The following is a 25,764-nucleotide window of genomic DNA, read 5'->3' as shown; positions in this document are numbered from 1 at the left end:
AATGATAAAACATGTGTCTGCATTCATACAGATTAGAGATAAGAATTGTGCTCAATAGTAAGTAAATATTAAGAAAAGTTGCAATGAACAATTCTTGTGTTGCCCAGGAATAGATGATCATGTGTTGCGGCTGTTATGATGATTTTCAGGAATTGTTTACTTCTATTGATGAACAGTTAATTATTTGGTTCAGGTATCCTGTCATTTAGTAGAGATTTCCGTTCTTTTCCAGCTGCAATGCTTCTGTTGGCTTGTCGGATTTCATAGAAAGAGAGAAAGTTTTAGATGTTCCTGCAAAAGCTGGCTATCTTTGCTGGGGCCCTGCCTCTGTTATGGTATTCCCTTTAGTGTTGTGAACTTTCAGCAGCTTTTCTCACATCAGAGACATAAGTCAACAGACGGACAGAGCAGTGCAGGCTGGTAAAAAGTAGGCTTTTAACCCCTAGATATGTATATTCCAAGAGGAGTGAATTGTTCTAATCTGTCTAGGCCATTGCACCCATGGTCTTGGAGATGGAGGCTATTATGAATCTTTGTCCTTACCGAAGATGGATGGTTTTACGCATACCTTGTTTGAAAGCACAGAGATGGGGTCAATTGTTCCAAAGAGAAACTCCCGGAGCCATTCATGTCAGTGACTAATTATATGTTGTTAGCCATTTTCGGTGCCTATGTCCATTTTTAAAAATAGAAACTCGGGTCTTTTGTTTTAAAGTCCAATATTTCCTTGTATAGTTACAGGATTTTTATCCACCGTGGTAACAATGTGTTGAAAAAAGGGGACAGTCACCATATGCGCTCTTAAATAAAAATGTTAAAAGCACTGGTGTAAAAATGGAAATTATTCATTTGCTTTTCAGCAATTGTCATGCACATGAAGTGGGTCCTTTTACTGTAAGGTAGAAACACCCCTCACACATTGCATCGAGAATGTTTGGAAAGCTTTCGTCTTCTGAATATTTTGTTATTTGATAGGAGTATTGTTGAACCAGTGGAATCAGTTAAGTCAGTGCTCGCAGATACAGAAACCACCAAGTGATGATTGTGACCTCCTTTGGCCCAAACGTGGTACTGCAGCACTATTACAGAACCATAGAACATTACAGCACGGAAACAGGTCTTTTGGCCCTTCTTGGCTGTGCCAAACCATTTTTCTGCCTAGTCCCACTGACCTGCGCCTGGACCATGTCCCCCCACACCCCTCTCATCCATGTATCTGTCCAAGTTTTTCTTAAATGTTAAAAGTGAGCTTGCATTTATCACTTCATCTGGCAGTTCATTCCACACTCCCGCCACTCTCTGTGTGAAGAAGCTCCTTCTGCACTGTTGAAAGTCTCTCTCATCAACATGGGAGCAGGCTATTCAGCCCCTCTAAACAATTCTTCATGAGATCAAGACTGATCTCCATCCTAACTTCAAGCAGCTGCATGGTTCCATTTCTTTTAATACCCCTGGGCTAAGAAAAGTCCATCAATCTCCAATTTAAAATTTTAAAAAGCTATCATTTATTGCTTTTTGTCAGAGAGATTCCCCCACTTCTACCAAAGCTCTCACCTGAATGGTCTGGCCCTGATTTTAAGGTTATGCTCCTCTGATCATAGACACCAGAGTTTTTCTCTATCTTTTAAATTTCTTTCAAAATCTTTTGATTTGATTTGATTTATCATTGTCACGTGTGTTGGGATACAGTGAAAAGCATATGCTATGCAGACAAAACATAGTGTTCATAGAGAACGTAGGGGACAAGGAAAGTAAAGAGTGCGGCATATAGTGTTACAGTCACACATAGGGTGTAGAGAAAGATTGGCTTAATATATGGTAAATCTATTCAAACCTCTGATGGCAACAGGAAAGAAGCTTGAGTCGGTTGGTACATGCTCTCAGATCTTTGTATCTTTCTTCTGGCGGAAGAAGGTGGAAGAGAGTATGTTCGGGTACTTGATTACGCTGGCTGCTTTTCCAAGACAACGGGAAGTGTAGACAGAGTCAATGGATGGAAGGTTGGTTTGCGTGATGGACTGGGCTACGTTTACAACCCTTTATAGTTTCTTGCAGTCTTGGTCAGAGCAGGAGCTATATCAAGCTGTGATATATCTGGAAAGGATGATTTTTATGGTGCATCTGTAAAAATTGGTGAGAGTCATAGCAGACATGCCAAATTTCCTTAGCCTTCTGAGAAAGTAGAGGCATTAGTGGGCCTTCTTATCTATAGCGTTGGCGTGGAGGGACCAGGACAGGTTGTTGGTTATCTGGACACTGAGAAATTTGAAGTTTTCGAACATTTCCACTTCGTCGTTGATGTAGACAAGGGCATGTCGTAGAATCATAGAAATCCTACTGTGCAGAAAGAGACCATTCAACCCATCAAGTCTGCATGGACAACAATCCCACCCGGGCCCTATCCCTGTAACCCCACAAATTGGCCCTGTTAATCTCTCTAACCTATGCATCCTAAGAGGCAATTTAGCATGGCTAAAGCACCTAACCCACACACCTTTGGACTGTGGGAGGAAACTGGAGCACCCGGCACAAACCCACATAGACACGGGTAGAACATGCAAATTCCACACAGACAGTGACCCAAGCCAGGAATCGAACCCAGGTCCTTGGAGCTGTGAGGTAGCAGTACTAACCACTCTGCCAGCACACCGCCCCACTATGTCCTCCACTATATTTTCTGAAGTCAATGACTATCTCCTTCGTTTTACTGACATTGAGGTAGAAATTATTGGCATCGCACCATTTCACCAGATTCTTTATCTCTTTCCTGTACTCTGTCTCATCATTGTTCGAGATCCGACCTACTATGGTGGTATCATCAGCAAACTTGAAAATTGAGTTTTTCCATGCAGTCATAAGTATATAAGGAGCATAATAAGGGACTGAGGACAGAGCTTTGTGGGGCACCGGTTGAGAATAATCATGGAGGATGTGTTGGTGTCTATCCTTACTGATTGTCGTCTGTGGGTTAAGAAGTCTAGGGATCCAGTCACACAGCCAAACCCTGGGCCACGGAGTTTGAAGATGAGTTTAGTCGGGATAATGGTATTGAAGGGTGAGCTGTAGTTAATACATAGGAGTCCAACATAGGTTATCCAGATGTTCCAGGATTGAGGGCAGCTGATCTATGCAATGAAATCAATACTGGGCCCCATGCCTCCCTACCAAAAACACTCTTGATAAATTCTAGAGGGACTAATTAGACCCAGTTATTGTGAGGGTGGGAGAGGACTCTTGCCTCTCTGGAATCCTCAAGGTTTTTTTTGTTAAAATTTGATAAATTATTTATTTTCCTTTGGCAGCTGCAGGGAATTCAGAATGGAGCAGATTCATCAGTGACTAATTTCTGAATGGGATCCTTCATAAAGCACCTAATTTCTATATTTAAGGGGGCTATTGCTTGTTTTCATGAGTTGTTGAGCTCAGTTGACTAAATGGTCACCGTGTGGCTCAGAATAACATCAAAAGCAATGGTCTGATTTCCATTCTAGCTGAGGTAGATTTGGCACCTGCCTCCCAGCCTTGCCCCAGATAATGAAAGATACTGACACACCACCACTGACAAAACCAGCCAAGAAAACAACTCAGGCTGAAACATCAGCGGGCAACAAGCCTGAAGCTACTTAATTACGAAATTGGTGCTACATGAGAATCTGGAAGTAAAAAAAAAATTCTCCCTTTCTTTGTGACCACACATGACATGACACGAACATTTGTTTTAGATGTCCAGGAAGCCAGGCACAATGTACACCAATTTCTGTCCTACTGCATTGTAATCCACCTCTACTGTATAACAAAAATAGAGTTGTGCTTTTGTTAAATTAGCAGGTAAAAGAATTCCTAACAGATTTGCTAACTCACTTGTTACTAATGCTACGCCGCCCCACTTCAACTCAATTATATCGTCTTGATTTACAGGATTTCTTTACAACAGATTACAGCTAATTTTTTTATTGTAGCTTCAGCATTAAAATAATAATGCTTAATTGACTTACAATTTAGAAGGAATTTCAGTGCTCATCAGATTGAGGCCCAGTGAAGCAGGCATGTTTTGAAGTTGTTTTTGAATTTCATTGTGGTAGCTGGAGAAGGCAGGTACAGGTTACTGAATTGGTTGTGTAGCCGGATCGTAATGAATGGCGGAGCAGGCTCAAAGTGTCAAATGACCTACTCCTGCTCCTGTTTTCTCTGTTTGGATGTTTTAGTCCACTGTTATTTTTCTATCTTTCTCAAATTCAATTCGATTTAAAGTTGAGATGTCTTCTCATGTTGTTATTGTCAAGTAACGCCTGAAGTTATCAAATAATGAATTTGGTGCAAACAAAACAGTTAAAAGATTATGAATTTGTGAATCTCGAACCATTCTCCATGACCTCACTTTCTCTGTAACAGTACTTTCTCTATTCGTCATGTGTGTTCTCACCAGAAAGCTCTTGGGAAATTAGAATAAAAGCTATCCATGTGTTAGGACAAAGTGATTTATTCTTACAGATGTTCTGAATCAGATACTACCTGTTACATATCTTTGTGCCATTTATGAGTGGCTGTAACAATAGCCCAGAGTTTGCAGGCTTTAGAGTGCATGAAGTTAGGACATCAGTAAAGGGCAATCCCAGCTTTGGAATTTAGACAATTAATTGATAAAGCTGAAAGGATAAAGAGAAAAGCCAAAAGAGAAGTAAACACACAATTGTCTTGAGAACAAAATTCTAATTTAAATAAACCTTTACAGTATTAATCTCTCCCAAACATCCATTAAACCTCATTGGAAATTGCATTCTGAAGACAGCCTAAATAAGGACCGTATGATAGATAGGAGAGCTTTAATCTTTGTGCTGGTGATGCTCCTCTCTTTGGCCATTAGAATAGAAAAGTAGAATGTTTTTAAAAGGCGTGAAACTTATCAATGATGTTGAGAGTAAGTTGGGATGCAGGTACAGCAAGCAATTAGGAAAGCAAACTTGTGGTCACCCATATTATAAAAGGAATATTATTAAACTAGAAAGAGTGCAGAAGATATTTACTAGGATGCTACCGGGACTTAATGGTTTGAGTTTTAAGGAGAGGCTGGATAGACTGGGATTTTCCCTCCGGGGCACAGAAAGCTGAGGGATGATCTTATAGAGGTCTATAAAATAATGTGTGGAATAGATCAGGTAGATAGTCAAATCTTTTCCTAAAGGCAGGGGAGTCTATAAAACTAGATGGCATAGGTTTAACATGAGAGGGGAGAGATACAAAAGGGTCCAGAGGGGCAATTTTTTCACATACAGGGAAAATACACCGAGAGTGTCTGGAACAAGCTGCCAGAGATAGCAGTAGAGGTGGGTACAATTTGGTTTTTCAAAAGGCATTTGGACAGTTACGTGGGAAAGATGGGTATAGAGGAATATGGGCCAAATGCAGATAATTGAGATTAGCTTAGGGATTTAAAAACAAAAGGTGGCATGGACAAATTGGGCCAAAGGGCCTGTTTCAATGCTGCAAACATCTATGATTCTGTGTTGAACTTTACTGTGAGGTATTGGAATACAAAAATAAAGAAGTATTGTTACAGTTGTATGTAGCTTTGGTAAGAACACATCAGAAATACTGTGTACAATTTTGAGCTTTATATTCAATATATAGTTTAATTGGCAATAGTAAAAATAAGGTTCATTACATTGGTCCCTGGGAAAAGAAGGCTGTTCTATCATGAAAGGTTGAAAAAATTAGGTCTGTATTCTCTAGAGGTTAGAAGAATGAGAGGTGATCTCACTGAAACATTCACGATTATGAAGAGGCTTGGCAAGGTCGATACTGAGACATTGGGTAGAATCTTTTTCCAGCGACTGAGACCTGTGCATCAGCTCTTTCTGGGAAGGTCCACATGGCAGAACTTTCCCCGGAATCAGGACTCCATGGCAGAAGATAGTGGCTGATTTTCTGGATACTTGTAATTGGTAGTTACCTCAATGTCCACGCCATAAATTCTCACAGGAATAATTTCATTAAAAGATCTTTTCTCCAGAGTCAGCAACTGGTTATCATGTGTTATTTTCATCCAGTTTGAGAATTGTGATCACACCATTTTACAAATTTCATCGCTGAATTCCTACCGTTTACTTCGGTATTCATTATAAGATCCACAGGCACCATATCATCAGCATATTTCTGGATCATGAAGTCATCATGTTCTGATTGATAATTATCTGTATAGAGGGTGAAAAGTAGAGACGAAAGTACACAGCCCTGAGGAGATTCCATATTCATTAACATGGGCTCCGTGTAAATCCCAGAGAAAAACGTCCTTTGGATCCTGTTGGGAGGAAATCACTGATCCAGAATGATCAGTGGGGGATTGATGTCAAGGTTTTTCAACTTCTCAATAAGTTTGAATAATTGCATGGCATTAAAAGCTGAAGAGAAATCAACAAAGTTATCATGAGCAGAATAGCCTAAACTATCCACTGTTACATCAAATGAAGGCCAGAACACCTTCAGACACTGACTTACGAGATTAAGAGGCAAACTGTACCATCAATATGAGGAAGAAGTGGATCAACGTGACACTTTGAGACAATGTTGTCAAAATATTTTGATTATTGATGGGAGAACAACTGGTCGGCAATCATACAGCTCAGCAGGCCACGACTTCACATGCCTAGAATGATATTGGTTGATTTCCAGCAGCCAAGTACAGTAAACCTGTCAATTTCTCAAACACCAGAGAGAAGGGAGCTGTCAACTGATCAGCACATTCCTTAAGAATTTCCCACGGGCTGCGTACCTTCTGTGGATTCACTCGCTTGAATTGCGTCTCTGTTTCCCATTTGTTGATGATAACACAAGATCCTTCTTATTCATCAAGCAAAACCTGCTGTCAAATCACATGTTCCTCAAAGTCATCATTTTCAAACAAACCAAAAAATCAGAATGCAATTGCAACATCACAAGGAATATCTGCAGACAAACATTTCTATTTTGATATGAAGCTTGACATTTTTTGCACACACTTCCATGCACTTCTAGGATTCAAGGATGTGTGCTGCAATTGGAAATTCATGGCCAATCCTCAGTATTTCCTGACAATATCTCAGATGGTACTACCTACTGGACCACTGTCCACTCTTCATGACAGATAGGTGAAGAATTTCATTTTCTCATCAAAGCCTCATTCTTTGAATAACTAGCTCTCCGAACTTCCTAAGCTTCAGCTTTAGTCTACGACATCAGTACTAGTTTTTTTAACTCTGGGTCAGCTTGCTGAACCTTTACCAATGAAGATCTGCTAAACATTTCCTTTGCCCTCATCTGCATTATGAAGGCAGCTTTGGATAGCCAGGCTGGAGTTATCCATCTGCATCTTGTTCAACCTCCTCTGACCAAGGCTATTTTTGGCCAGGAAATGGCCCAAATGCCAGCAATCTTCTCTTTTAATTGCTTTGTTTCCTTGGCCTCATTTGGCTTCTCTAAAACTACTGGGAACCTAGCTGCCACCTGGTCAGTATGTAAGAGCAGGTTGATTCTTTCCACAGGTTACCTCGGGGACAACTCCTACAGTGTCCGGAGTCCTGAAATAAAGTTTCACTTCAAGTGTGTATGGTATCAAGTGACAGCACATATCCTTTCAATATCTTTCCTACAACTTTTGCATTCACTGTGTTTTCGGGTGAGATGTCTTATCCCAGTAGGAGTGATTGAATGGGCTCCATATATATATATATATATATATATATATATGCAGAGGAGGTTTACTAGGCTGATACCGGAGTTGAGGGGGTTGAGCTATGAGGAGAGGCTGAATAAACTGGGCTTGTACTCGTTAGAGTTTAGAAGAATGAGGGGAGATCTCATTGAGACGTATAAGATGATGAATGGGATGGATAGGATAGAGGTGGAAAGACTCTTCCCGCTCAAAAAAGACAGTAGGACTAGGGGGCACAGCCTCAAGATAAAAGGGGGGCGGTTTAGAACGGAGTTGAGGAGGAACCTCTTCACTCAAAGGGTGGTGAATCTCTGGAATTCTCTGCCCGTTGAAGTGGTGGAGGCTGCCTCGCTAAATATTTTTAAGACACGGGTTGATGGGTTTTTGATAGGAGAGGGGATTAAGGGTTATGGGGAGAGGGCGGGAAAGTGGAACTGAGCAGCGACAGATCAGCCATGATCTTATTGAATGGCGGGGCAGGCTCGAAGGGCTGGATGGCCTACTCCTGCTCCTATTTCTTACGTTCTTATGTTCTTATATCTCTGAGTAGGAAACTAGGCTTCCTTATCTCATTTGAGTGGTGTGGGGCCATTTATCCTGGCAACCTTGAAGAATACTGTACTCACAGCAGTACATTTCAAGGGTTAACTGCTGTAATTAGAGACACAAAATCTATGGATTTATCCTTGATTTTCCAACTGTCAGCTTGGAGATGACTTGCTCTGTTACAGTGAAAAAACGTAGGTTTTTGGACATCACTCTGGTTCTCAGCAACTCCCCGTTTCATCTGAGAAGGGCTGCTCGAGCTTGCATTTTTACTTTCCCACCCATGACTGCTTACTCTCACTCTGGTCTATGATGGTGCTAACCTCGGATGTGGACATGTTAAATATTCAAGGACCGTAAACCAGAAAAAAATCCAAAATGAACATTTCAAATAATAATTCTTGGGATGAATTGCACGCTTCAATTTTTTTGCTGTCTTAGGGTCCTATCTCAGAGCTGAGCCCCCAGATTTCTAGTACAACCACGTGAAGATGGGTAAATTGATTCCCTTCTCTTTCTACCTCGGTTTAAATGCTGTGAGTATAAAAGGCACACGCAGACAGCTTTTCTTATAAATCGTACTTCACACCTTGCCCATAAAAAACTATTTTTAAAAATTCTCCAATTCTCACTCACATATGCTTTCAAAAGAGTCACATGCACACACACACACGCACACACATATAGACTATGTTACACAGAATTAAATTGTATAAATATCCAAAAAGAAAATTAATCATATATGGATTTTACAGGTTGACGTGTTTTAGGCCTTGTTTAATGATTTCTTTTCCAGATTCTGCACAAGACAGTTTAAAGGCTTGATGGATGAGTCACTAGCTAGCTTTCTGGTTTACATTGAAGATGCTGCCTGTGGTGCTTTGGCTGGTTACGTACAGACGGAGCATAGGCTTGCAGTGTGGCTGGAGAGAGAGAGAGAGAGGGACTGTGAGTTCTTGGCTTGCCGTCATCAACTCGTGAGCTTTCTGGCCCTGATTCACTGACCCTGGGAAAACCGTTTCTTTAAACAGAAAGTGTTAGCTTGCTCATCACGTGACCTTTATTCACAAATGGCCAGTTACCAAATATAGTTGCAGCAAGCTGGGGAACCCTCATTCCAAGTCCATCATTTAAAGTAATTAGATTATGTAGCCAGTGGAGTCCCCCTTCTCAGCCAAGATCCATCATCCAAAGTAATTGAATCTAATGGCTTGGTCCACACCCACTGGAATAACAGATTATGTCTGGATGACTGGTTCAGGGATGGACCATTTACAGTTGTTTAAATTGATTGTCTCTGACGGGTTATTTCCGGACAGCCCAGCACCACTCTGATAGCTTTTTAATTTGCAGGATGAAGTTATGAAAATGTTTGACCATTTTGGAGATGTTGTTTTTGTGGTCGCTTAAAATGACTTTTTAAATTTATCCTGGGGTTTTAGCTCTCTCAATAAATAAAGTCATTTTCAACATAAAACATAATTTTATAACCATGGGATTTTATTGTAAGGAGATTATTAAGTGTAAAGTTTACATTTTTGGTACTTTCAGTTATTTATTGGGCCGTATGGCACGCATATACACATTTCATATATTGAGAGAAGTTATGATGCAGACTGTTTAAGATCACACAAGACTCACTGATTCAGCATGATAGATAGTTACATGTACCATGACTCATTTGAATGTGCAAAGTAAATACATTTCAGTGAGTAGGTCATAGAGGTGAACAGTATGGATTTAACATCATCTGGTCACAGGGTATACTTTTCCCTTCAAGATGACACCTTGAGGAGGAGGATCATGAAAGCAGTTTTGGGCACAGTGCAAGTTGTTTATGGTTGTACCTTTTAGTTCCAATATCATGAATGTTATTACAGATATTCAGGCGCATCTCATACTACATCAACAGACCTTGGCAATTAATCCATGAGAGATGACCACCACTGAACAGATGACACAAGAGAAGCTCTCACAATAGAAAGGTTCACCCACGGCAACAATATGCTGTGGGCAGCAACAACAAGTGTGGGATTTCCACTCCTCACAGGGAGAAGATCCTATCTTTAGGAGATACCTGCTAATAAGATTGATTGGCACCTCTTGCAGTGCCAAAGCTCAGTATTGGGCGCTACTGAACTGCCAGCAGGCCAAAGATGAAGGGTCCAATGGACTCTGCATTTAGGTAAGTCAGGGTATTGTAAACGAGTTCAAATGACCCTTAACTATTTCTTTATATATGGTAGGGCGGACTGCTGATTTCAGCTTCCTTGCACCTCCCCTACATATTATGGGGACAGTTTGGGGTGGGCGAGAGGTTGGCGGATGTGCCCACCTCCATACCAAATGGCGCATGGCGTAAAATCCAAGTTCAAGATGGAAAGGCAAGGAGTGGGAAATAGAATGTCTGCACTTCAGATTCCCATGAATCCTGTTTTGACCATAACTTAGGCAGAAGACAATTGCAACAACATTTTTGCCCACCAAATTGGAGAGGGAGTCACTGTTCTATAACCTTTGTTTAGCTAATTATAATAAAGGCTCTGTGCATCCAGAGCAGGCAGCTTGCCCTGACTGACCAGAAAATTTCATCTCATGGAGAAGGATAAAGGGAATATTTAACAAGATATAGCCAGTGGTAGGTAAATGTTTCTGAGTATTGGCGTTGGATTTACCCATCCTGACACAAGGCCAAATTACAAATTGGGCAGGATTTTAAAATTGCGGATGGGACCAGTTTTGGGATTCTTGTCCCCATGCCCAACATCTGTAGTTTTCATAGGCATGGGAAAGGGGGCTGGTCACAAGCTGCAGCCAAATGTCTTGGCATTGCCAGCTCCATTGCAGAAGTGGGCGTTTCAGACCTTCCATAATTTTCAAGGAGTTGGGTCTGTTTCCAACGACAATGGGTGGGATTTTCTGGCTGCGCTCGCCCCAAAATTGGAAAATCCCGCCTGAGGTCACTGGACCTTTCAATGGTCTGCCCCTCACCCGCTATGAATCCCACAGGAGGCAGAATGGGAAAATTCACCCCAGTGTTTTTCACACCGACCTAAAGATATCCTGAACCATAGGAAAAGTGAGTTGGAAAGATATTTTAACTTCACATGTCGTAATGAAGTACTGTATCATAAGTTAGCAAGTGATGATGGAGCATTGTTTTAAAAGACAAATGACCATTAAATGGAATAGCATTGTGGAGAAGTCTTCAGATGCAGTACAGTACATTATTAATTGACTGAAATGTTACTCTGCATTTTGTGACAGGGAAATTTGGATTTGATTGTGTGAAATGTACCCCTTGCTTTCATGGTTTCCTTGAAGTTCAACTCAGTCATCTGCTTGTCCGTTTCAAAGCTTTAACCAGTGACTGAGCTTTCACTATCCTCGAAGTTTAGACTGTTCCATCAAAGGCTTGGGAGGGTTTGTTAACACAATTGTTAATGGAAGCTTATTATGAATGCTTGGCTGAGTTACAAACTTATTAATCATTCATTTCAGCAAGAAATATTGGTAAAGGGAATGTGAGCTGTTGTTGACAGATTTATGGCTGGCATGATGAAAGTCAGGGATGTACATTGGAGGAACACAAAGATCTTGGGTGGTTGGAGATGCTCACAGAAATTGGGAGGAGTCAGGCCAAGGAAGAATTTGAAGAAAAGATAGAGAATTTTGAAGTTTGGTTATTACTGTCAATTACAGCCAGATTATAATGGCCTAACAGTATGTTGGGAATTTCAGAATGGGATTTTCTGGCTTTTTCTGTTGGCTGGATTTTTTGGTTCCACTGAAATTGACCCCTACCTTGAGTACCCCACACAGCGGTGGGACCGATGAAACATCGTTAACTTTGACAGGACAAGAAAATCCCACCATGAGCTAATGGTGAACCACCTCTGCTGCCGGGAAGCTGCTGCGGGGGTGGACAGTGAGAATCTGGTAAATTCTGGCCAAATTGCTGAACGGTTATCAACTCAAAGCTTCATTTCCTGCCCAGAGATGTTTTCTCCAATATCATATATTTGTGCTTGCCACCAGGGCAAGTTTATGCTGCAGCTAGCCTGCTACATCTCCCTACGTACAAACTCTGAATGTGGTTATTCTTCATATGAATAACTTCTGTTATTACATTTAACTTTGTAAATAATGGAATTACGTCAATAATGATCATTCAAAAGAAACAAGCAGATGCAATCAGAGTACTTGGTAACAGTTTAATTTTTACACAGCATGTTGATGCATCCAAAAATGGTGTAATGATTTCTTAAAGCAGCAGAATAAAGGAAATAAGCATTTTATTAATTAGTTAATATAATATTTAAGGCAGTGAAAATGTAAAGAAAATGAACAGATCTAGTATAGCTGTTTTTTAATATAAAACTACATAAACCTGCAAACCAAGAAATCTGATAGTGATTCTATTTTTCCACTTTGTGTTTGAATCTGGATTTATTGAGATTGTTGTTTTCATTCAATGTTATATTACATTACAATCCTGCATTACCATTATGACTACATTTCAGAAGTCATTGGCTGTAAAGTGCTTTGAAGCTTACTGCAGAGGTCAAGAAAAATGTGATGGCCAATGCAAGTCTCTCTTTTTCTCTTTTCCTTCTCTGACTTTGTGGTTCTACATGTTTTCTTTTTACTTGCAGCCAGAACTACCTGCAATCTGCAATTGAAGTGACCATCAACCACAGTTTAGATCCTTCTGGCAACGAGAACTCTCCCAAATTTCGCTCGAGAAATCAGAGCTATATGCGAGCTGTGAGCACACTGAGCCAAGCTAGCTGTGTCAGTCAGGTGAGATCCAGCCCTTGGAGAAAAAAATAAATCCCCCCATTCTCAACATCTTTACGTGAGGTAACATCAGAAGTAATTTTCTGTGCTGATCTGTTTCAACAAACACTAAACGTGGACAGAATTAAGACTGTGGAGGAAAAGCTTTGAACAACAATATGTAATTGTGTGCATTCAAAATCAGCTATTACCAGCAAAGTGAAAGTTATCTGTCATTTTAAAATACGTCAGTGCTTCCTCATCTAAATAGTTGTAAGCAAAAATCCATTTATTACCACTTGTAATTACATACTGTTGCATTAACCTCTACACTTGTACTAAAAGAATCTGCAACTTCTAACGAGGGATGAGCTCAGACCCAGGCTGATTTCAATTAATCCGGATTAGCTAATTTTGTTGAATTAAACTCAAACCATGTTTTGATTTTAGTAAGTCAGTTTTGTTCCTTTTTTAAAAAAATACTAACAACCTTATGAGACCTTTTGTACTTTATTAACTAAATCGAGAAATCTTAAAAGAATCCCTTTTATTCTGAGTGATTGTGGCAATGAGAACATCATGTTATCCAGCTGGAAGAAAATGGCAGTCAAGAAGCATAAAGAAAATTGATTATCTGTCAGGCCCACAGGACAACCAACAAGATTGGAAAGCTTTTAGCCCATTGAATAATCCGGAGACTGGACTGCCAGAGAATTTCTTCATTATTTTGAGAAGCCTAGATTAGATTTGAGATAACTTTCAGTTTTCTCATGAAGCCTGAAATCATTCTCAGAGGTGTGCTATCAAATATTCATCTTATTACCTTTCAATGAAATAAAGGCCCAAATCTGCCAGTCTCCAAATCGCTGGAGACTGGACAGCTGACCCAAGATGCCGTTTAGACCCACTGGAGTCGCAGCATGCTGACTTCCATGGGGATTAGCCAAGAAGTTTGAACTTCTGCCTAGAAGTTCTCCTGCTCCCGGAGTCCCCAAAGACTATCTACGATTCTGACTTAATTGGAGCTTATGAAGAGTTCTGTGGGGCTTGCCCATATAGTTACCCAGGAAATGTTAGACAGAGAAATCCTAGTTTAACACATGGGTAATTACAGATATAGCCCCCAATCACTCATACTGACCCCTTGACCTGCCCAACCCAACTCAACTGCCCACCTGACAACTCCCAGTCCTTCCAAAAAATGCCACCAAACCCCTGACTACTTCCAACCAGACATGATTGTACCCCATTGCTTGACTGCAAACCCAACCTGACAAGCCCCTGACCTTACTATCTATTCAAACCTGACTACCCACTGAACCACTTGCCCATCCACTCATCATATCCATCAGCTACTCACCTGTCACATTATCCATCTCCCACCCTTCTTCTCTGTCACCCTACCCAGCTACCTCACCCACTCTACCCACCCACCTATTTATCTCAACCACTCTACCCACATTACCCATTCATCCATTCACTGACCCACATACACACTGGGGCCAGGATTCTCCCCAAAAATTTCTAAGTGTCAAATTTGCGTGAAAACTGGAGTAAATCATGCTGTTTTTTTCAATGGGAGTTTCAAAACGTATCTCCACACCCTGTGCACTACAACGTGCACTAGTGTGAATCCTATTGAAAATCAGTGGGAGGGGCCTATTCCCCATGGGAGAGGCTGGCAGCATAGCACTGAGTGGGCCACTGCGCATGCGCTGATCTGCCAGCACTGAGATCAACGCACGTGCAGTGGCCCTACACTGCTGGCTTCTTGATTGCTGGCCAGACCCACAACTCCCAACCCAGCAACATCGGCTCACCAACTGCACACAGCCCATTGTTGGCCTCTTGACCATATCCGGGCCCAGCCACGACCCACCTGCCCCCATCCCTGGTGGCCCCAATTAACAGCACCCCGCCATGACAGTTCGGTCACAGCCGCTGCAGTGCCAACCCCAAACCCCCAGCCCCACTGCCCCGACTCACCCAGCAGGCTGATTGCCCTTGAAGGTCTCAATTCAGAAAGTGTGGAAGACTAAATGCAGTGGAGGGCAATTTTAGTCTGTCTGAGACCCTATCAATGTTGATCAGAAAAGATGTCTATAACTAAAGCCTACTATATGTGAGGAATTATTGATATGAGACATTTCTGGTGCAAGTGTCAAGTGAAGTTTACCCAGATGCCCTGTCATAGAGTCATAAAGGTTAACAACATGGAATCAGGCCCTTTGGCCCAACTTGTCCATGCTGCTCTTTTTTTAAAAAACCCCTCAGCTAACCCCAGTTGCCCGCATTTGGCCCATATTCCTTTATACCCATCGTACCCATGTAACTATCTAATTGCTTTTTAAAAGATAAAATTGTGCCCGTCTCTACTACTACCTCTGGCAGCTTGTTCCAGACACTCACCACCCTCTATGTGAAAATACTTCACCTTTGGACTCTTTTGTATCTCTCCCCTCTCACCTTAAACCTATGCCATCTAGTTTTAGACTCCCCTACCTTTGAGGAAAGCTATTGACTATCTAGCCAATCTGTGCCCCTCATTATTATAGACCTGTATAAGATCACCCCTCAGCCTCCTACGCTCCAGGGCAAAAAGTCCCAGTCGATCCAGCCTCTCCTTGTAACTCAATCCATCAAGTCCCAGTGGCATTTTAGTAAATCTTTCCTGCACTCTTTCTTGTTTAATAATATCCTTTCTATAATAGGTGACCAGAATTGCGCACAATATTCCAAGTGTGGTCTTACCAATGTCTTGTACAACTTCAACAAGACATTCCAAGTCCTGTATTCAATGTTCTGACCGATGAAACCAAGCATGCCGAATGCCGCCTTCACCATTCTGTCCACCTGTGACTCCACGTTCAAGGAGTTATGAACATGTACCCCTAGATCTCTTTGTTCTGTAACTCTCCCCAGTGTCCTACCATTAACTGAGTAAGTCCTGTCCTGGTTCAGTCTACCAAAATGCATCACCTCGCATTTGTCTAAATTAAACTCCATCTGCCATTCGTCAGCCCACTGGCCCAGTTGATCAAGATCCCGTTGCAATTGGAGACAATTTTCTTCACTGTCCACTATTCCACCAATCTTGGTGTCATCTGCAAACTTACTAACCAATCCCCCCCTATATTCTCATCCAAATCATTAATATAAATGACAAATAACAATGGACCCAGCACTGATCCCTGAGGCACACTGCTGGTCTCATAGGCCTCCAGTTTGAAAAACAACCCTCTACAATCACCCTCTGGCTTCTGTCAAGAAGCCAATTTTGTATCCATTTGGATGCCTCATCCTGGATCCCGAGATTTAACCTTATTCAACAACCTACCATGTGGTACTTTGTCAAAATACAGATGCCCTGTATTGGTGGTAACTGTAGATAGTGGGACCATTCCAGGGAGAGTTGTACCTCAAATGTCTAGTGTGTTTTATGATTTAAGTTGGTTTCAAGCTGTACCAAACTAAGTCATCCAATAAATCACAGCCACCATAACTAATGCTACAATGTGCGGTGTTATGGGGATAGGTTAAGATACTCTCACAAAATCGGTGCAGACTTGATGGGCTGAGTGGCCTCCTTCTGCACTGTGGTGGTGTTTCTGTGACCAGTTTGAAGGACAAACCAGTTGGAGCTTTATCTGGTGAAAAAGCAAGTTGAAGTTTTTTTTAAATTAAGATGTTATAGTGAACACTGGAACAAATATTTTTCTTTACCATGACACAATGGTTACTAGAGGACTTTAAACTTTCAGGAAATTAAACCGTTGAAAATAATTTCATCTATCACCTCGAGTTTCTGCTAATGAGGTTGACTTCAGCTGTGAAAACATAATGAATGATTATTGCATAATGCAATCTGACTTAAGGATCATGTGGTTGATGTTGTTAATGTGGACTATCAAAAGATGTTTTACAAAATGCTACATGATAGATTTATTAGCAGCGTTAAAGGCCGTGGTGTTAAAAAGACAGTGGTGTCATGGATACAAAGCTGGCTAAATGACAGGACAGAACAAACTGGAAATACTCAGCAGGTCAGGTAGCATGTGTGGAGAGTGAAACAGACTTAAAGGGCGGATCATGCAAAGGTCTGTTGACCTTAGGTGGGATTTTCCAGTCTTGGGGTGAGTGTGGACAGAAAATCCCACCCAAAGTTTCAGATCTATGCCACCGTCCTGAAACATTGGGCAAAATTTTCTTAGTTTTGTGTCAATTTGGACAGCAAAAGCAGTGTGTAGCCAACCAGATATGTGGCTGGCTTTTCCCACCAAACTTCAAAACACTCTGGGAAAGAAAAACAGAAGGTAAATCACGATACCATGTTGGCGGGGCAGGTCCAACTTAAGCTCCCCAGTGATCAGATGTAGAAAAAAATAAAGAAATGAATCACCCCACGGACATGGAAAACCTACCCCCATGAACATGGACTCTTCCCCCCCCACCCCCTACCCCTCGCCACCCAACTCATCAGACATGGAACCTCCAATATAGTCTCCAGGCACTGGTCTCTGCCAGTTTCCCCTCGCACTGTCCCCAACACCAGTTCCTGATACAGCCCAGGCATTGGAACCTAGCAGGAGCCCCCCCATTATTGCATGACAGGAACCCCATTTTTTCATGGGGTGGGCAGGGACAATTGAGCAGGGGAATTCCTGTCAGCACAACAGCTGTTTCAGGATTCCTCCCTCGATTCTCTCCCCCGACACTATTCCCGCCCACCAAAAATGGGGGTGTAAAATCTTCCCCCGCTAATTCTGTTTCTCATTCCACAGATGCTTCCTGACCTGCAGAATATTTCCAGTTTTTTCTGCTTTTATTTCAGGTTTCCAGCATCCACAGTTTTCTGCTTTTCGAATAGTGGGCTCGTTTGTTTGTCAGGCTGCAGGGAAGTATACATTTTTATTCCCCAGGAGTTGGCTTTGGGACCACTGTGCTGTTTGACATATATTAATGATCTGGAACTGGATGTGTGTGAGGAATGGGTTATCTGCAACCTTCCACTTTCGACCTAATGTTTAATAGAACTGGGATATATAAATGGGTTACAGGTGGCACTGGGTGTTGGCTGTGTATGTGGAGTTGTAATAGAGAATGAAGCGAGTTTATGAAGAAGCCGAACTTGCATCATCTTTTATTACTGGACTGCAGCTGAGAGGCTTAACAATATACAGAGCATCGTATCAAAGTTTGTAGATGATACAAAACTTAGAAAGGCATTAAGCCATGAGGAGGTTAGCAACAAATGCTGGAGTACATTGACAAATAAGAGTTGAAATTGCTGCCAGAAGGAGTAGTTCAGCCAGATTAAGGAAAGATAATTGGATAAACACGTGAAAGGAGAAAAAAAATGACAGGGTTGTAGGAAAGACCAGGGGATGGGGGCAGGGGTGGTGTGGGAGTGGGGGCAGGGGTGGGGAGGAGGTCAGGTTGATTGGAAAGCCAGCATCAGTACAATGGGCCAAATGGCCTCAATCTGTACCACATCATTTTATTGATTCCAATGGATCAATTCCCATTGAACTTAAATGGTACTGTCTTCAACTAATGAAATTCCTTTTCCCTTCTCTAATTAAATATCAGAATAAAACATCCAAATGCTCATCTTGCTGTGGAAGAGGGAACTTTGAAACCAAATGCAGTAACTTTAAATCTAATGAAGCATCTTTGACTCAATTAGGTTAAGCCAATCATATCAAAATAAAACCAAGTTTGTGCTGCACCTCTCAGCATGTCAGAATGTGCATGCACTTGTAGAAGTACATGTGGTGGAACATTTTACCCTGGAATTTTACCTACATTTTAAAACTGGAAAAAGTTAGCAAAGGGCTTTTTTGTCCAGGTTTCCACTCCCCGCTCCCCCCCGCCCCACCCCCCCCCTTACCCAGCCCACCTTCTCAAGCATGCAGGTAAATGTTACAGTTCCACCCGCCATCGGAATTGTCGGAGGTGGGATGGAAAATTTGGTGGACCATTTAAAGATCTATTGATTTCAGGCAGGAATTTACAGTCTCGGGGCAGGCAACAACAGATAATACCACTCATGGTTTGAGGCTTGAAATCACATGTGGATGGTTGTCACATATTCAGCATCTCACTAATGAGGCAGTTAGTTTTCTCAAATTTTAACAGAAATTTCCACATCTTCTATTTCCATTGCGTCATCAATCAGTAATGCCCAAGTGTCTTGTGGCAGCAAATTAATTGCAACAGTTGCATGTTTGGTAATCATCTTGATTGAAATTGAATAAGCACTCACATTTTAGGGCCACTAGGAAGTTAAATCTTTAATTTAAAGTTGTTTAATGTTCATTAGCATGTTAGCAATAAGAACTCTGAAATGCCTGAGGAGACAATGGGGACAAAGATGTGAGGGAGAACAGAAGTTCCCAATGTCCACACTGCAGAGAAAACTAATTCTAATGCCAGGGTCAAAAACGTTTAAAGCTTATTTATTATTCACAAGTAAGGACGACATTAACACCGCAATGAAGTTGTTGTGAAATTCTCCTAGCCGCCACACCTCGGTGCCTGTTCAGGCCTAACCAGCATGTTTTTCAGACCATGGGAGGAAACCAGAGCACCCTGAGGAAACCCACGCAGACACAGGGAGAATGTGCAAACTCCATACAGACAGTAACTCGAGGTTGGGAATCAAACCCAGGTCCCTGGCGCTGTGAGACAGCAGCGCTAACCACTGTGACACCCTCTACTGCTTAGAGTGGGATTTTCCAGCCTTCCCATCAGTGAGATTTTCCCATCCCACCAGAGATGACTCCCCGTTTTGGGTTCCTCAGCGGTGGGACAGGTGAGCCACGCAAAACGCCATAGACATTGGCGGGACTGGAAGATCCCACCAGCGGCCAATAGCAAACTGTCTCTGATGCCAGAAAACATATCAGGGAGAGCGGGAAAATCCCGCGCTTAGTATAACTTGAGCAGATGCCTATTCTGTTTCTGATACAACTGGGTAGAAGGAGGAGTTTCAATGTTGCAGCATCAGTACTCCCCAGAGTTTGACTTTTATTTTAGAAAGTAGACATACTGCTTGTATTGCTTTTTGCCTGTTGAGCAATTCTGTCAACTGCAGAGCAGACTCAACCTGGAAATTTCAGAACTCCACTGGACCACCTTCCCAGCCCTAGCAACACTTAATTACAGAGACGCAAAGATGGCCGCTGCTGCTGTAGAAATAAATAAGTACATTGATAAAGCAATTTTCTCTTTGCCTTCTGTTTAAAGGTGGAAAATAAACTTACCCATAACTTAATTATCCTCAAATGTGCCGAGCTTTGAAATGACACCAAAGGGGACAGAACCTCAGCTAACTTTCTTTGTGACAGAATTTCCAACACGGGCAGGATTTTCTGCCCTCGCTCATCCCAAAACCAGAAAATCCTGCCCGAGATCAAGGGACCTTTCCATGGTCTGTCTCTCACCCGCTCCTATTCCCATGGTGGGCGGGAAGGTAAAATTCACCCCGATGTCAAGTATCTATTAAAATCCATTTAATGTACTGGGAAACAGCACAGCTTTCATTGAACCAAGGCAGGTATTTAACTGGGGTAATAGTAGTCCTGATGTCCACCTTGTACATTTCCAAAGCAAGGAGAAGAGCCTTTGAAATGATAGCTATTATTTCATCATTGATTTTGTCTCTCAGGTCAGTGAAGCAGAGGTCAATGGACAGTTTGAATCAGTCTGTGAATCTGTTTTCGGAGAAATTGAATCACAAGCAGTAGATGCCTTGGACCTTCCTGGCTGCTTCCGCACACGAAGTCACAGTTACCTGCGTGCCATTCAAGCTGGCTACTCACAGGATGATGACTGCATTCCTGCGATGTCGTCTGCAATAATGGCCTCCTCCATCAGATCCACGACAGGTAACTAAAATCATCTTTCAAACTTCCGTTGCGCCTGATTTGTTCCCTCGTTTTAGAAGGGAAGATCTTAGTCATTCCACTCGACAGCAAGACTGCACGCTCGGCTAAGATACATTTATGCTAGGTCCAATCTTAAGGCAGAGTTTTATGTACTGTCTGAGAACAGAGCCTCTACCGACCTGTGCAAGGCCATTGATGTCAGGGGACAAGGAATATCCCTAAATTAGCAGTTTGTGTGCCCCAGCTCTAGATTAAGTTTGAATTATGGGCATTCTAATGTCACCTTGCATTGACCCTATAGACCTGGGTCCCCCCTGCTGGTTCAGGCTGGAGGTGGGAAATGCCTGGAATGTCTTTTCCCAGATTTAGGAAAGGGCAGAATTTTTTTAAAAATTTAAAACAACTTCCTTTGTAACCAGGGAAGAAAGCAATTAAGTTATTTTTTGCAAGGGGAGATGGGGGAATCCTGCACAAACCCTGCCAGCCAGCTGGCTTCGGGTGGCATTTCCAGTGTCTTTAACAGGAGGGCACACCCAACACCAGTGAAGGTTCGAACCAGAGACCTAACTCCTCCTCCTCCTTCTGAGCAGGTCTGCGGCTTAATTCTAAACAGATAATATGCGGAATTGCGCCTTTCGGAATTGATTCACCGATTTTCTATAACAGCTGTGATTAAGAAACTTGACCACACTGGTTCTTCTTTCAGTTCTATGTTTAGCTAACTTTCTTGCTAACATTTTTAGCAAATGATGACCCAAGGAATTGTACGTAGCACAAATTTTGGGAGATTTCCTTTAGGTCCAGGTCTTTGTTAAACTGGGAAATCTGAATAAAAACCCATGCACCCCCCAGCCATTTCTGATTGGTTACTTTTCTGATAAAAAGTCATCAGCCTGAAACATTGGGTGGAATTTTTCCATCTTCCCCACCATAGGAATCATATAGGGTGGGGTAGGACCATTGCAAAGATCCATTGACCTCAGATTTTCCAGCCTTGGGGCAAGCACAGTTAGAAAATCCCACCTATTGATTCTGTTTCTCTCTGCTCAAATCCTGCCAGATTGGCTGAGTATTTCCAGCTTTTTCAGTTTGCATATTAAAAGATTACTTTGTTCACCTGTAGTAATATATTGAGCTAACAACTAGAACCTTCCTATTTATTAAAATCCTTACCTCTTGTGTTACAAACCGCAGTCTGTGTCAACTAATAACTATAATTACATAAATATGTAATTTCATTGTTTGAGATTTTTGTACTCCATTCTAGTCCTCTGTTGCAAGTGATCTTTTGCTCCCTATATCCGAGTTATTTTCTTATTACCTGGAATCTAGGTAAATATTGCAAGCTTCACTGTACTTCATATACCAGGATGTTTCCTCCTCAGCTTTGGAAAAGTTGAAGAGGAAACTGACTCTGGGCTACAATTATCTCAACCTGTGATGATGGCAATCTTAATGAGTGAATGCTCGTAGCTCATTGACAGCGCAAATATGGCAGATAACACACCCATAAGATACGTCCAGAGTGTTCATCAACTCTATCAAAGTGCAGTTGGTGTACAACCACGTAAAGATCTGAATGCAAGTATACTTAGAATTCTTGGACAGCTGCCATGACACATTCACCCTGCAGCAGTGCATCTTCCCGACCATCTTTGCACCTGGAATCAGAGTTACTGGCTGGTTGGAGACAAGAGATACCCATTCAAAACATGACCGATGGCACTTCTCTGAAAGCTGTTGTCTGAGGCATACTGATGCTACAATAAATTCCACGTTTTCGCCGGATGCATCATGGAACAAGCTATTTACCTGTTGAAGATGAGTTTCTTTAATGTGAAAGGGATTAGAATAGATAGTTGTTTGATGGCTGGCACAGACACAATGGGCTGAAGGGCCTTTTTTGTGCCGGAAAATTCTATGACTCTATGGTCTTTTTAGTCATTTAAATACAAATGTGGAAGAAGACTTTCATTGCACTGGCCTGTGACAGGGTGCCAGTCATGTTGGAGGTAAATTCTGCCAATCTCTTTGTGTCAGGACATTGCACAATCTCTGCTGTTGCTCGATGACTCTGCTCTTCACACAGTGTCCTCAGTTACAGTGTCTACATCCAGATGAACGGAACTCAGAGAGTCCTGTGTGCTCCTATGCGGACCGTCCACTACTGCCATTGACTCTACCATCTGCTTCTTCTCCCATGTAATGTGTGAGACACCAAATGAAAACCCAACTCTCTCTCTAACTGGTTCCACTGGAGTACTATTATCTGAATTGATGCATGTATTACATAGGCCCTGTGATGATGCACTCTTATCATCCCAGCAACATCAAGCAACCCCTACTTGACATGTAAAAACCTTGTGGGGCTTTAAAATATTTGAATGAGTGTTGGCAGGCCCAGAAGTTGGAAGTTATCATTATGAAGTGACAGCAAGCTAACGTGACTGCTGAGTGTTGTATGCCATCGAGCTGGCTAATATTTGATTCTGTCATCGGATAGTCGGAGCTCTCCAAATCTTCCCACCTCTGATTACCAGGCTTGCTGAGCCACCATTGGCCTGCTGTGCCTCCTCCTCTGCAGCTGTTAATTTCAAGATGGTCGGAGGGACAACTCCAGTATTCTGTCTCTCCTGGTGTTCCAGCGTCACTATCCTGCAAAGAGGGAAAGAAGAGATATACGAAGGAGAGAAAAGCATTGTGTTCCCTGATCGATGGAGACCACTTGTTGAGAGTGACCGTGATGGAGGGGCATAATGTTAAGTGTGAGTGTCAGCGGTGGAATGATAGATGGAGATTGTGGAAATATGTAGAAGGATGGTTAAGTGGGTGTGAAGAGTGATAAGCTGGAGATATCTTCAGATTCTGAGATGCTGGAGTGAGCTTGAGAGGGCATTTGAAGGGGGTTGGGATAACATGAGGAGATAGGTGAATGTGCCGTTGCTGTCCTCCTTCTTGGCCTGCTTTAGTCATTGGAGTGCTTCTTGTATTAAATCCGGCCACCTGGTATCGTGCTCCTGCTGCAGACCTCCTCAGCAAGCTCCATCACCTTGATTTCTCCAGTGGGTTTCTTTCTCCAGTTGCTAGAGAACAGTACCTCCTTCTCAGTCTTCACAGCCCCCAGCAGCACATCAAGAATGGTATCCATGGAGTGGGATGCAGACTTTGATCATCTATCTTCCATAGCAACATTTCTTTCTCTCAACTACTAAGCTTCAATTGCTTCAACTTACATGTTTGGAGTGTTCCTTGAAATTTGAAAGTTGAGACCTTCTGATGCTAATTGGATAGAGAACCTGGAATCAAACAATAATGACGTAGTTGCATTAAAAATTCACTGACAGGCGCAATTAGCGTATTTCTAGCTTCCCTGCACTAATACAGTACCAACCTCCCCACTCCAACCCAACTCCCCCAACCCAACCTGACCCCCCACTGTCCAATCGGAGCTCCCCCAAGCCAAGGCCCCCAATCCAACCTAAGTGCCCTCAACCCACCCTCCCAACCCAACCCACCCTCCCCAACCCAACCCATTCCCCCCACCAACCCGACCATCCCCCAACACAACCCATCCCCTAATCCGACTCACTCCCCCAATCCGACCCATCTGCCCCAACTCAACCCATCACCCCCAACCCGACCCTCCCAGTCTGACCCATCCATCCCAACTCTGACCATCCCACAACCCGACCCATCCTCCCCAACAGGACCCATCCTCCCCAACCTACCCATTTCCCCCCCAGCCTGGCCCATCCTCCCCAACCCAACCCATCCCCTCATAACCCAACCCATACCCCCCCAGTCCGACCCATCCCCTCCCCCCCAGCCTGACCCATCCCCTCACAACCCGACCCATCCCCTCACAACCCGACCCATCCCCTCATAACCCGACCCATACCCCCCCAATCCGACCCATCCCCTCCCCTCATAACCCGACCCATCCCATCACAACCCATCCCATACCCCCCCAATCCGACCCATCCCCTCCCCTCATAACCCGACCCATCCCCCCTCAACCCGATCCATTCCCCCCCGACCCGATCCATCCCCCTCCCAACCCGATCCATCCTCCCAGTCCGACCCTCCCCCTCCCCCCTCCCCCCTCCCCCCTCTCCTCTCCCCCCTCCCCCCTCCCCCTCCTCCCCCCTCCTCCCTGCCCTCCTTCCCCTGCCCTCCCTAGCTGTCATCTGTCAACTCATCAAACCCCAGGCCAACATTTCAGGCTGGTGACCTTTCTAACAATTGCAGCTTGTTGTGATCCTTACAAACAGCATGATGTAAACAAGTAGCAGTTCATCACTCGCATACCTAACAGAATACAGTGAAATACTGGGTTATTTACTCATCATATTATGATTCAGTTTTTGCTTTTTTTTTATTATCCCTGAAATAGATCAGTATGAACCTTTGTGAAAATAGATGTATGGGTTTCGATTTATTTTCTACTTATCACTGAAGTAACAGGTTTTATTGATGAGGTTGACTGGTGAGCGCTGAGAACTAAATTGATAAATGTGACAAGCTGAAAACAACACAGTCTACTTAACAAGATCCCCCAATCGTTCCTTAGATCTGTTTGTTGGGGGGACCTATCGTCAGACAAAGTGGGGGGTTTTTTCGGAATTGGAGAACCCTGCAGATTTTGAAGTAAGCAGCTGACTCCATTTCATGCTTGGTGTTCACTTTGTCTTCTCAGAAGCTGTTTCATGCCATAAATTAAACCTGCTGCTTTATTACTTCATTATTGTTTCATCCTCTAAAGTTGTCAGAATAAAACAAAATGAATCAGAAGTTACAGTATTTTAAGCTGCTGGACCATTGTGTGAATAGAGTAGGGAAGAGGCAGAACAATTTTAAAATGTG

The 25,764-nt window shown here is 42.7% G+C and overlaps 1 protein-coding gene across 6 annotated transcripts in view; it reads left to right on the top strand.

Moving 5' to 3' along the window:
* dlgap2a (discs, large (Drosophila) homolog-associated protein 2a) overlaps nucleotides 1–25,764 on the top strand; it is an 874,451-nt gene that overhangs the window by 785,414 nt on the left and 63,273 nt on the right. For all 6 annotated transcript variants that reach the window (XM_080192052.1, XM_080192051.1, XM_080192054.1 and 3 more), the window contains 2 exons: nucleotides 12,889–13,036; nucleotides 20,682–20,901. In XM_080192052.1, the coding sequence (XP_080048178.1) occupies nucleotides 12,889–13,036; nucleotides 20,682–20,901 (368 nt within the window). The remainder of the gene's footprint in view (nucleotides 1–12,888; nucleotides 13,037–20,681; nucleotides 20,902–25,764) is intronic.

This window comes from Carcharhinus amblyrhynchos, chromosome 7 (genome assembly GCF_965287045.1).
Source record: "Carcharhinus amblyrhynchos chromosome 7, sCarAmb.v2.hapA, whole genome shotgun sequence".
NCBI lineage: Eukaryota > Metazoa > Chordata > Chondrichthyes > Carcharhiniformes > Carcharhinidae > Carcharhinus > Carcharhinus amblyrhynchos.
Note: the sequence above shows the minus strand (reverse complement) of the source record. Positions and strands in the feature narration are given on the sequence as shown.